We start from the raw sequence: 14,427 nt of genomic DNA, 5'->3' as shown, positions 1-14,427 counted from the left end.
TCGCCCTACGATACTAAATAAGACGATACAGGAGGAGTCAATTCTCCATACAAACGCTCTTTTAAAGACGCTGGAGCCCATCAAAAATAACCAAAAAAACCGGCCAAGAGCGTGTCGGGCCACGTTCACTACTGAAAGTAAGTAAGTAAGTAGTAAGTATAAAGTTCTACTTTTGTGATTTTTTTTCATATTTTTTAAACATAATTATGGTTCAAAAGTTAGAGGGGGGGGGGGCACACTTCTTTTCCTTTAGGAGCGATTATTTCCGAAAATATAAATATTATCAAAAAACGATTTCAGTAAACCCTTATTCATTTTTAAATACCTATCCAACAATATACCACACGTTGGGACTGGAATGAAAAAAAAATCAGTCCCCACTTTACATGTAGAGGGGGTACCCTAACAAAACATTTTTTTCCACTTTTTATTGGTACCAAATTTCAGCTTTCTAGTGCTAACGGTTACTGAGATTATCCGCGGACGGACGGACGGACGGACAGACAGACATGGCGAAACTATAAGGGTTCCTAGTTGACTACGGAACCCTAAAAAGACCTTAAGGTAAAAAGGTGCGGTATTCAAAATTGGCAACAATTAGCTAAAAAAGTAAACGGTCCGGTTGATTGATTACCTAAGTTTTGAAGGAGGAAACAGTCGAGAGCGGAAGCTCGATTTTAAAGATTTTTTCGCAAAATCTTTTAGCTGAGTTGTCTGTAAACGTTTCTATCTATTATAAATAGGATATCATCACACTGAATTAAATAGTAAATTTAACCTAAATACGCCTTAAAAGGGTAGAAATGCTTAAATCACTGTTTTTGTGGATAATCTCTCGAAAAAGAAAAATGGATGTGTCTGTGCTCTCGTGACTATAGTCATTTTTTTAAATGACTGATTTTTTTTATGTACCTAAGTAATTAATACACAAACGCTCCCACAAACATGATGTTGTCGTTTATTTTTAGTAAAGTCAATTCTGCAGCGTTATGTGATCGGCTACTTTTGATAAAAAGTCGTACCTAACAGTCAGTGTCCAAAGCCGAATGCACAAACGTAAACGCTCACGTTAATATCCTGTTTCGTATCTATTCTATCTCTATCGCTCTTGCATATTGGCGCGACAGAGCTAGACCGCATTTCTTTTTCTTTTCATAAAGTCCATTTTCTAAGCCTACTGCGCCTTAAGGGTTAACCTCCCGAGCACTCTATAAATCTTTATTATGCAAATTAAATTCAGATTGGCACAGTTATCAACGAAGATATTTTGTAGGCCTTGGGAGGAAATTTGTGTTTTAAATCAAGGTCTTTGAAACTTAGTAGGGTTGTTATGCTATGAATATTTTATAAAAACAAGAGTAAAAAAAATATTGATAAACAAATAAAGATTCAACATTAAGTTTTTCATCACACTCGCACACTAAATGTGCTATTGCACGCAGACGGAGCGTGAGTTATAGAAAAATATGTCTCCCTAGGGATTAAAGAAATTTCTAGTACTGCATTGAACTCCTTTTTACCTTTTTGCATATTTTTTATAATGCAAGTGTGATGAAAAACATTGTGTGTAACTCGGGAAGTATGAATATTAATTATATTACTAACTCGAGTCTTTAAATCACTCCGGCAAGCCGTCGCGATTTAACTTACTCTCGTTAGTAATATTCAACTTCCTCCCCTTGTTGCACAATGTACTATTACACAAGCCTGCCCAGAAATATATGATTACTGTCAGGAGGGCGCTGTTATTCTGATATATGGGGTGACAGTTCAGTATAGTATGAAGAAAATAGTTCTAATGAAATTCCGCAAGATGGCGCGTAGTTATATATTTCTGGCTTCAACACAAACAACTGGCATGCATGATAAAAAAAACGGACTCAGCATGTTATGCTGCGTCAGCCATTTCATTACACAGCGCTGGCCCCGTAGACGAATGGCATTTCTACGACTCGAAACGAAAACGAAACGCCGCGAAAGGTAGTCTGGCTCTGTCGAGCCAATACACAAGAGCGATAGAGATAACTATCTACAAGCGTTTCGTGAGCGTTTATGCCATTAGGCTACGCACCCTGGTTTTCAACCCGTCCTGACTTTAGACTTATATTGACCGGGATATAGACCGTGATTACCTTTTCCTCCTGACTTTGACGTCACAATTTTTTGTAAATTATTTTCTCGTGATTAGGTAGGTAGATGTTTGACCACGATCACACCTGGGTGGCTAGCCGAATGGCACAATCGCTCACGAAACGCTCACGAAACGAAGCGCTAGTAGATATCTATCTCTATCGCGCTTGCGTATTGGCGCGACAGAGCCAGCGGCGTATCGCTTTCGTTTGGCGTCGGAGAAATGCCATTCGGCTACGGGGCCTGGTGGTAAGTGATGATGCGGTCTACGGTTGAGCACGCTTTGACTGACGAATCAGTAACGCCGCCTGACGGAAAAAACCGATTCAGAAAACCCTAATTGTGTAAAATTTTTCATGTCAACATCTCATAAAAAGGAGGATTACGTTGGAGACTTGGTCATCCCTTTTCCTCAGATAACACGTGTCTACGGAGTTGGTCACGTTTTCCGCCACTTTATCAGCATGTGACCTCTATGAAACAGACGCATAATCGCGTACATTTTTTTAAGCCACAAAAGAAAGCCTTTTTATACAATTTGTATAAAACAAAAATTCACATGGTATTTATTGCAAAATTATTGATTCCATTCCTCCCTGGATATTGGCATTAAAGCTACAGTCTGACCAAAAAAAATATTAAAAATTGGCAACATTGTAGTGTCATCCCTTTCAAATCAATATGTGTGAGAAAACGGGACGACACTACGATGTTTCACTTTTTAATTTCTACTCTTTTCGGTCAAAGTATACATTTGTTTTTTCCGTATTAGGTATTTTGATATCATTTAAGTATTATAAAAACTAAAAGCTTTTTTATACATAGGTATTTAAAATAGTATTAAATCTCATAATAATAACAAAATCACAGTATAATAAAGAGTACTGCCTCCCACCCCCTCTCGGTTACCTCACAGTTACCGCCTGTCAAAAACGCGAACAGTCGACCTGTCATATTTCACTCATACAAGCATAGTATGCGTTCACCTACACGAGCTTAGACTGTGTGCTAGGAACGCGCCTCTTTCATATATTTGATCGCCAGTGTCCGAGGTGTGACAAAATACAAAAAAAGACGAGCGTAGCGGGCAAAGCTATTTTTAAAGTCCTTCGAGATGAGAAAATTATTTTACGAAATGGCAATACCAGTGACAAAAATGTTGATTACGTAGGATATAGTCATCCCCTTTCCTGAGATATCTCGTGGCTATCGGACAAGAGTTCGTCACGTTTCAGCCCGTCATATCAGCATGTGACTACCACGTTTGACCTCTATGAACCTGATTTGCACAATCACGTACATTTCCTTTCATCACTGAAAGGTCGTGCGTGGTTCTTTATCGGCCTGATGTCATTATGATTGACATTTGACTTTTATAGAATAGTTCATAATCGAAGAGATTATGACATATCATAGCACAACGGTTTTAACAGTAAATGTCATAATGATTTGGATTTTTAACTCAGTGTAATGAACTAATGACGTAGTAAGCGGTTAGGAATGAAATTGCTTTCTTCGATATTAGAAATTGAGACAGCGTAGCTGTATATTAGAGACTTCAGAGTCATGGATGTTTCTTATGTATATAAGTATGTATTTATCAATTTATGTATATCGTCACTTAGCACCCATAGTACAGTCAACAACACAGCTGTGTATACAGACAAATTGCCAAAAATATGTATACACACCTTTATGTACAGGTTCTGTATACATATTTTTGGCACTTTGTCTGTATACACAGCTGTGTTGTTGACTGTACAAGCTTTGCTTAGTTTGGGGGCTATTTTATTTTTATTTTATTTTATTGGTAAGTTGGCTAAGTTGATATGTGTAAGGTGTCCTCCAATATTTATTTTTTATTAATTTATTCCAGTCTGACCAAAAAGAGTAGAAAATGAAAGTGGCAACATCGTAGTTTCGTCCCGTTCTCTCACACATACTGAATAATATGAAACTAGACCGTATATTTTCGAGGGCAGTTTTTAAGGCTAGAGTTGTCTTGATAGAATAACCTAACCACAAAATTAAAATTTTGAAAAAACCCCCGACCGCGACATAGTGGACCGATTTTCATAAAACATGGCTAAGAACACTCTCGACTAACTCAGCTTTCAAACAAAAGAAACTAAATCTAAATCGGTTCATCCGTTCGGGAGCTACGATGCCCCAGACAGACACACACACAGACAGACAGACAAACAGACAGACAGACAGACAGACAGACAGACAGACAGACAGACAGACAGACAGACAGACAGACAGACAGACAGACAGACAGACAGACAGACAGACACGTCAAACTTATAACACCCCTTCGTTTTTGCGTCGGGGGTTGAAAACTTATAACACCCCTTCGTTTTTGCGTCGGGGGTTGAAAAGATGTGTATTTCTTTATTATTTTCAATTATATGCCTATATTTTCAGTACCTACCTAAGCGCTGCGCTGGTAGCCTAGCGGTATAAGAACGTGCGACTTTCGTTCCGGAGGTCGAACCCGGTCGCACCAATGAGTTTTTCGGAATTTATGCGCGAAATTTATTTGATATTTGCCAGGCGCTTTTCGGTGAAGGAAAACATCGTGAGGAAACCGGACTAATTCCAATAAGGTCTAGTTTACCCTTCGGGTTGGAAGGTCAGATGGCAGTCGCTTTCGTAAGAACTAGTGCCTACGCCAAATCTTGGGATTAGTTGTCAAAGCGGACCCCAGGCTCTCATGAGCCGTGGCAAATGCCGGGATAACGCAAGGAGGATGATGATTTTCAGTACCTAAAGAATAGGTCGTGGAATAGCCTAGAGATTCGCTAGCGAAATTCATGCGCTCTCTTAATCTAAAAGGTCGTTCAAGTGTTATTATACCTGTTATCTGTGAACTGATTATGAATTAATTAATATAATTATTTGTCATGTTATTTTTATAATTAGGCAGCAGATATTCGACATTGAGAGATAATTAGAAAATAATAAGTATTTCGTGTTATGCACGTGACGCACAGATTTTCAGATCTAAGGTTATATAAATAAATTGATATTTACTTCGATTCTAGTCTGACCTTAATGAATGACACAATCAACAATGTATACTCAACAGTCACCCGGGACACCATAGGAGCCCAAAAAGATTATTTTTGCTGGGATAAAAAAGTTGTGCAAGTGTGAAAAGTAGGAAAGTCATTATGAATGAATAAATGAATTTATACAATTTTTATTTTTATATCAGAACCTCTATGGAGTTTTTGAGGTGTGAGACCGAGTCACCTAGAATGTTTGTAATTTTTTTGGTCCCAGGTTTAGTTCAGGGGCCCGTCGAAGCTACAAGTTACAATTTACAAGAGCGGTTGTCAATGTCTAATATGACAAGTTGGAAAGAGACTTCCGCTTGTAACTTGTAACTTTCAGTTTTAAGAAATGGGCCCCAGAGCGCTGTTCACTTTCTCCATACAATGAATGATATTTTACAAGCGTTTTCGCTATAAGATCAAAAACTCATGATAGGCTCTTAATCCGAAAGTAATTAAGGTCAGGTGGGGTAAGGGAAACATACTTCATTTTTTATATTTTACATCGAGCTCTAATCACTTTATTTAATGTCGTATATTCATCTTGACCGACACAAAGTATGCTTCTTTAAGTCTGCTTTCTAGGGCGAAATTAATTTTCAAACTAGCTTTATTGCATGTAGCTGGAAATTTATAAAATGTTTAGGCTGGTCCTGCCGTTTCCCTTTCCCGAGTTTTGGGGTAAGGGAAACACTTCGCTAAAATCTTAAAGTATTGCTGCTAGTGTGGATTATACCGGCAATGTAAATTAAAAAAAACATCACCAATCAAATGGAGACTTTGGTTCTTTGACATATAGTTTAAAATAGAAAATATTTACATAAATCGAAATTCGGGGTAAGGGGAACATATGGGCTTGAGACAGGGGTGGTTAACTAAAAATTATAATTGTTTTTAAAGATTTTTTTACAAGTTTTTTTCGAAAATTCAAATTTCAGTATTGCAAATTAAAAAACGACTATTAATTATTAGTAATTATTCGTATTTAAAATACTGAAGCTTGGATCAATACAAAATTTCTGTACGTATAGAATATGTGTCTCTGAAAATGTTCATGACCCCTGAAATCGGGAAAAGGAAACATATGTTCCACTTACCCCGGCTATGGTAGTTCCCGTTACCCCGGTATGTCATTTGTAGGTTGTGTTATGAATCACGTTGAATTTTCATATTTACAGCATAGTTTTCTCAAATTCAAATACCAGACATGAACATTAAACATATAAAGGAATATTTACAGATACCAAATTCTTCGGACATGACTTTTTGCTACCCAAATCACTACACAAATAATACTCGTCCAACTCGTGGTCTTGTAGCACGACAACTGATTTTTTGTTTTTGTCAAGGACGCACACTCCTTAGAGCTAGCGCTATTTTTGTTTTTGTTTCGGAACTAAATCCTAGGTAGTACCTTACCGACCACCAAATGACCCAGCTACAGTCTATGAATTCAGAGTTACCGATCAGTGTTTCCCTTCCCCCATAGTCCCCCTTACCCCACCTGACCTTACGTTAATCTGAAAGGTTGTCCAAAATGTGATTGCACTATCAGTTATCGGTGAATGACTGCCGATTGACAGAATTAATATGTTTTGACAAAGAAACTTATAATTAGTAGGTACCTATAATTAGGTACCTCTTCATTTGTGATAAGAAAGGAATTCTGTAATGTATATTTTAGTAGCGATTTTTCCAGTCATGAAGTAATTTTTAGCACCTAGAGAATTTTCTAAGGCACTTTTAAATTTGATCCTATAAAGTATAAAATATAAATAACCCAGATATCATAATATTCTTGCCAATACAAATATTAGCTCTTGCAAGTAACAAAAAAAATATTTTAGAGTTATTAATACCCAATACCCAGCAAGAAAATTAAAATAGTTTAAATAATCGGACATCGTAACTTTTCCAGCAATTTCGGTGCCGCATGGAAGCCATTAAGGAATTCATACATGCGTTTTCTACGTAGATGATCAATTAAGACGATACAGGAGGGGTCAATTCTCCATACAAACGCTCTCGACTATTTCCTCCCTGGTTTTTGAAGAAAGAGCAATGATTTTTTCAACACAGATTATTATTATTTCTATCTATGTCGGACCGTTTTGATTTTTTGATATTCTTATTTTTAAAGACGCTAGAGCCCATCAAAAATTACCAAAAACGGCCTTATTGATTATAGCGCAAAAAAAGGTTTGGTATTCAAAATTCGTAACAATTAGGCCAAAAAAACTAACGGTCCGACACCATTCCGACACAGATTATTTCATTGTTATTCAGATTCTCAAATTTCGTTACGATTGGTTTTGGAGGAGGAAACAGTCGAGAGCGGAACCTCGATTTTAAAGATTTTTTCGCAATATCTTTGAACTGAGTTGTTCTGGATGGACAATTTTTTTTCGATAAATCTAGTTAATAACACTAGTACCTATATTGAACTAAAATTCCCAAATTGAAAGGGAGGCTCCTTTCCGTTTTATCATTTTCGCTCCTGTAGCGTCTTAACCTGATTAGGTTAAGACAATGTTACTTTAAGCCAGCTCGAATAGTGGATTAACTATTCCAGCTGGCTTAAAATAACATTCCTTTAATGCGACAATGCTAAATCAAAATTTCTGGAAAAGTTAGGATGTCTGCTAAATCTCCAGTTTAGAGCATTCAATAAAACTTACATAAAATTAGGCGCTACAATGATTCAATGAAACTGGAATAACACATGTTCATATTCATATTCATATTCATTTATGCAACCATGGTATTTTACAGAGGTGTTTACAGATTGTAGGTACAAACATGGACCCCACTAGGGTGTAGCATTTTTACATATAAATAGTACAACAAAACAAAAACAACATGCATGCAGTTACAGCTAAGTTTGGTCTCCTAGGAAGTCATGCAAGGAATATGGGCACAAATTCAGTAGATAGGACTTTAGTTTGTTTACAAAAGTTTTGTATTTTCTCTCGCTTAATATATTTTGAGGAATTTTATTAAAAATCGTCATAGCCATCGCATGAGGTCCTTTATTGAACATTTGCAGCGTAGCAGGGACATTCATAAAGACTCTATTTCGTTGGCGCAGGTTATATGTTTCTGAACTATGGTATTTATTTTCTTCGAATAGATTAACGTTTTTTTTAACAAATTTGCAGGTTTCTAAAATATATAAGGCTGTCAGCGTTAAAATCTTTAGATTAGGGAAGTGAGGCTTGCAACTTTCCTCATCGTTTATATTTACAAGTTCTCTTATACACTTCTTTTGTAAAATAAAGAGGTCTTTAGTATTAACACTATTTCCCCACAGTATTATTCCATATTGCAGCCATGCACTAGTTATTGAAGATAAATGCAGTATATGCACCTCGATTACAACAAAAACTGCAACATGGAGCGTTGAGCAACTTCCGAGGAAGCGCGCAACCGGTGAATTATTTATTCTATTTACAAACATTACAGGTACCAAAGTGGATCGAGTATTCTAGAAAGTTACTGTTAAAGTAAAATGTGTAATCACAGTGCATAGACTGCCATCTCTTGACACAGGCTTGAAACTTTTGAACCTCGGTTTTGAGTAGTGCCACTCTTGGCAAAAAGGGGTTGAAAGAAAAAGAAAATTGTGACATTGCAGTGACAGGTTGCCAGCCTCTCGCCTACGCCACAATTTAACCCGTATCCCACTGTCGACTTCTACGACACCCACGGAAAGAAAGGGGGTGGTGAAATTCTTAACCCGTCACCACACGGGCAATAAAAAAAATATCTTTTAGGAATCCAGAAGATCGTATTTTTGATTATACAACTAGACAATTGGTTAACAAACTGTATGAAATTGTTTCAGGATTCCGTATTGGACTGGGCGCGCGACCACCGTATGCACCACAAGTACTCTGAAACCGACGCCGACCCGCACAACGCTACTCGTGGCTTCTTCTTCTCACACGTTGGCTGGCTGTTGGTGCGAAAGCATCCGCAAATCAAGGCTAAAGGACACACTATTGACATGAGCGATTTGCTCGCTGATCCCGTCCTGAGGTTCCAGAAAAAGTAAGCAAAGCACAAAGTTTTCATATATTTGTTTGTACATTTTGTGTGGTGTGCGGAGTATACAGGATGTAACATTAATGCCGGTGATCCATTTAAGAGCATAACCGGTATCGAATAGCGGTTACGAATACCAACCACTTCCTTTTTTTAAAATAAACGCCATGAAAATTAAAGGTACTATAGAATGTAATATATAAGCCGTAGGATTTATCTTCGGCAATTATGTTACATTGTGTATGTATGTATTGTCTTTTAATTTAAAATTTTGCTATTAATATATACCATTATTGGCATCGTAATAGCATGCTAAAGGTTCAAAGAAAATAAATGAAGAAAAAAACCTCAAAAATTTAAACCTTTTTTACACCCTACTCCATACAAAATACAAAAACTTCAACTGAAATCCGGAGGCAAAAAAATAAACATAAAAATAAAAATAAAAATTGTACACTAATTAATTACAAAATGGCACCTTTTTGTAACTGTGCCCCCTAAGAAAATAAAAAAAAGTAAAAATGACCCACCCTAATGCACATACATAACACACTGACACGCAAAAAGGAGTAGGGAGAGCACATAAAACTGCTCAAACTGCTAGGTTGTCGCGGCAACTACTTTGACAAATAAAAATCATATACGGTAACTTTTTGGATAAAACACTTTTAGTTACTAAAATAACGGAGTATAAGTTTAGAAGCAACACGTTCTCGAGCTGTGTTGAAACCAACCTGAGTTTGGTTCACATGGGGGCCAGAACCATATCGTTCTAACCTAGAGGTGCTCAGAGGGCGCTACGAGTCCTTGTATAGATTACTCATAATTATGAGAGATAATTTCGACCTCAGCAGCTGTGGCCTGGGTAGCCGAGCGGAAACAGGCAATTGCCGCGATTGCAGAGTACGCTGGTTCGATTCCAGCCTCAGGTACTGGAGGCCTTGGTCACTTTTTAGGGTTCCGTAGTCAACTAGGAACCCTTATAGTTTCGCCATGTCTGTCTGTCCGTCCGTCCGTCCGTCCGTCCGTCCGTCCGTCCGTCCGTCCGTCCGTAGAAAGCTGAAATTTGGTACCAATATGTATATCAATCACGCCAACAAAGTGCAAAAATAAAAAATGGGAAAAAATGTTTTATTAGGGTACCCCCCCTACATGCAAAGTGGGGGCTGATATTTTTTTTCATTCCAACCCCAACGTGTGATATATTGTTGGATAGGTATTTAAAAATGAATAAGGGTTTACTAAAATCATTTTTTTATAATGTTAATAGTTTCGGAAACAATCGCTCTTAAAGGAAAAAAAAGTGCGTCCCCCCCCCTCTAACTTTTGAACCATATGTTTAAAAAATATGAAAAAAATCACCAAAGTAGAACTTTGTAAAGACTTTCTAGGAAAATTGTTTTGAACTTGATAGGTTCAGCAGTTTTTGAGAAAAATACGAAAAACTACGGAACCCTACACTGAGCGTGGCCCGACACGCTCTTGGCCGGTTTTATTCTTTCATATGTGTAATTTATTTCAGTTTTTAACCCCCGACGCAAAAACGAAGGGGTGTTATAAGTTTGACGTGTCTGTCTGTCTGTCTGTCTCTCTGTTTGTCTGTCTGTCTGTGTGTGTGTCTGTCTGTGGCATCGTAGCTGCCGAACGGATGAACCGATTTAGATTTTTTTTTGTCTGAAAGCTGAGTTAGTCGGGAGTGTTCTTAGCCATGTTTCATGAAAATCGGTCTACTATGTCGCAATCGGGGGTTTTTTAAAAATTGTAATTTTGTGGTTAGGTTATTACTTAATTGATTTCTTTTTTTAACACGTTCTAATATTTATACTTGTTCTAAAAATTAATCCTAGTACCAACATGCCCTTCTCAAAACTTTAAAGGATAAACAATTGAACATTGTTCGGCTGTCAAATTAAATATTGATTGACAAGTAAATTAATTCCGAGTAGATAGGTTTCATAATGTCGATACTAAACATGTTAGTTTCGACGGCACCTGAATAGTTTCTAATAGTTGTTGATAGTATTTAATTATTTTGGGCACGCAAGTAACACTGAAATTATTTTGACAAATATGAACAGTATTAAACATACCATATTACTTACAAATTGTCATATTTTTTAATTAAGTAGCTTTTGCCCGCAGCTTCGCTCGCGTTAGAAAGAGACAAAAAGTAGCCTATGTCACTCTCCATCCGTTCAACTATCTCCACTTAAAAATATCACGTCAATTCGTCGCTCCGTTTTGCCGTGAAAGACGGACAAACAAACAGACACACACTTTCCCATTTATAATATTAGTATGGATTATAGGATGACAAATTATTTGGACAGTTTTGCTGCTCTAAAGTAGAAATAATTACTTTGCTCGACGCTGCGCTAGTTTTCGGCATGGGCAGTTGGGCACTATAAGCCAATTTTGAATATATGTAGAAAATTTTTCGTTAGCTTAATGATTTTCACATAGTGCCCATTTGCCGTCGAGCACTAGTACTTCTACCTTAATATATTTGATGCTAAACGAATCATGAGAGAACTTACATACGTATACATAATTTACATAAATTCAATGTTTTAAACTTTTTACATTCTGGGTCGTATCGTCATTTATGGTCAAGATGTCATAGTACATATATCGCAAGCTGTATAATATACCCACTTTCCATTATAGTTTTTGAAGAGAAACTTCTAATGTGACTGCCAACTGAAAACGTTAAACGCTCAGTCTTGCCAACTCGAATTTTAAAAAACAACACATTACGAAGTTACACTTTTTCCGCGCGGAGGGACTTGACGCGCTATTTTCTTTTATCGAAACGGTTTTTTTAACAGAAATTAAATCTTTTTCAGATACTACCTGACCCTGATGCCGCTCTGCTGTTTCATCCTCCCCTCCTACATCCCCACCCTCTGGGGCGAGTCTCTCTGGAACGCGTACTTCGTCAGCGCCATCTTCCGTTACTGCTACGTCCTGAACGTCACCTGGCTCGTGAACTCCGCCGCCCACAAGTGGGGAGACAAGCCTTATGACAAGAACATCAACCCTGTTGAAACTAAACCTGTCTCTCTTGTCGTTTTTGGCGAAGGATTCCATAACTACCATCATACGTTCCCGTGGGACTACAAAACTGCTGAGCTGGGAGGATACTCTCTTAATCTTTCCAAGCTGTTCATAGATAGTATGGCTAAGATCGGATGGGCTTATGACTTGAAATCGGTGTCTCCTGATATTGTGGAGAAGAGAGTGAAGAGGACGGGTGATGGGAGCCATCACGTGTGGGGATGGGACGATGCCCCGACGGAGCAAAAGGTTGCGGCGACCATTGTCAACCCCGACAAGACTGAATAAACGAGATATGAGTCAGTGTATGAGGATTAGGTTAGTGTATCTTTGGGTATTTAAACAAATATAAATTAGATCTACCCTCAAGAAGCTCATAAACCAATTGAGGGCAAATTAAAAGATTACATTGCCAAATACGGAGGTTAAAAACAGGTTTAGTGAGAGAATTGCTTGGTTTTTATTTGGTAATTTTGTAACTCCCGAAAAGGTACAAATAATTTTCCCCTCACTAGCTCGGAAACACGTGTTTTGTCCTTTAATACCAGCGGGTAAAAACGCATTTTATCCACTAGTGGGTAAAGTAATTTGACCTTGAATAAAGTCAAATTAACTGCTTTGAAATTGATGAAAGTAGGTGAATCTAGTAATAAAGATGATTTACCACCTGTGGAACTACTGGAAGCAGTCATAAACGCATTTTTTGCGTTGTAGTTTCCTCGCTATAGTGAGGGGAAAAATAATTTGTTTACATTTTTTAAAATACCTAAAAATACAGAGTATAGGACATAGGTGTAGGTTTCTACTGTTTAGCACCATTTAACTATACAATCATGTTTTATTCATCGACATACTACTGAAGTCATGTAAAACTGAAACTTAGAAAGACATGTCGGAAATTTTACAAATTCAGAAATTTCATAAATAAAAATGGAAATTTAAGCATATTTTATAATACTTTTCACTTGTATTAAAAGTTTCCTTCGCTATATAAGAGTGTTTCCAGAAATTTCAAAGAATTTTTGAAAAATTTTCGCACCTTGGTTTTGAAAAATATGCATTTGTTTATATATTACATAATACCTATTTAAATAGTGTTAATATGTCTCACGGTAGTTTAGATAGAATTAAACTAGCGTAGAGTTGTTTGCAATTTTCTATTATTTATTGTAACGATTTGTGATAACTATTTGTCGATAGATTTAGTTTATTTATTTAGGATTACGAGTTACCAAATATTAATTATCAGTGAATGTATAATTAATTATCTGCACGCAACATTGATAGCTGTGAAAACATTAGATTTAGGTTGTGCTCAATAAATAAGTTAATAAACATATCAGTTTTTTAATTTTTAATTTGTATTTAACTCAAATCAAGGTATTGAAAAATATATTTATGTATATGTAGGTATGCCAACATTACCTACCACAACAACAAGAAGGCTGAGGGTTATAAAAAACCCCGGCATCTTATTAAACTCTGGCCGACGTCAGTTTACATTACACCATCTAATTCTGGACACTTTGCTTAAGTCCAGTATAATTGGATACCAAATACAGACTACTCCATAATAAACTGTGATTATGACGATTTAAACGATTTATTTGTTTGTAAACATAGGTACCAATGTTGGTACAAAATTCTGTCAGAGCGCTATGCTTCGCCAATAGGCATACAAAGTACAATTTTGAAATTGGGTATACACATACAGTTACATTAAATTTCTATATTAACATGCAAACATTAAAAAAAAAACAAACAACAAACAAGAAAATAAATAAATAAATAATAAATAAATAAATATTAGGGGACACCTTACACAGATCAACTTAGCCCCAAACTAAGCAAAGCTTGTACTATGGGTGCTAAGCGACGTTATACATACTTAAATAGATAAATACATACTTATATACATAGAAAACATCCATGACTCAGGAACTAATTAAATTAAAAATTGAGACTACAAGTTAATTGAATCAAACACATTACATTATGAATATTTAGATTAAATCAATTATCAAATATCAAATATGAGTTCCCTCAAAATATGAATGGATGACATACCGAATTTTATAACAAATAGTAGTAAATTGCCGGCCTAGCCGAATGACAGCCGTTGACGCTAGATGCCGAT

The 14,427-nt window shown here is 36.7% G+C and overlaps 1 protein-coding gene across 3 annotated transcripts in view; it reads left to right on the top strand.

The window, feature by feature from the left end:
• LOC125228415 (acyl-CoA Delta-9 desaturase-like) overlaps positions 1 to 12,692 on the top strand; it is a 39,195-nt gene extending 26,503 nt beyond the window's left edge. For all 3 annotated transcript variants that reach the window (XM_048133009.1, XM_048133082.1, XM_048133155.1), the window contains exons 4-5: positions 9,034 to 9,239; positions 12,080 to 12,692. In XM_048133009.1, the coding sequence (XP_047988966.1) occupies positions 9,034 to 9,239; positions 12,080 to 12,578 (705 nt within the window). In that variant the 3' untranslated portion in view covers positions 12,579 to 12,692. The remainder of the gene's footprint in view (positions 1 to 9,033; positions 9,240 to 12,079) is intronic.
• Positions 12,693 to 14,427: the final 1,735 nt, after the last annotated feature.

This window comes from Leguminivora glycinivorella, chromosome 1 (assembly GCF_023078275.1).
Source record: "Leguminivora glycinivorella isolate SPB_JAAS2020 chromosome 1, LegGlyc_1.1, whole genome shotgun sequence".
NCBI classification, from domain to species: Eukaryota; Metazoa; Arthropoda; class Insecta; order Lepidoptera; family Tortricidae; genus Leguminivora; species Leguminivora glycinivorella.
Note: the sequence above shows the minus strand (reverse complement) of the source record. Positions and strands in the feature narration are given on the sequence as shown.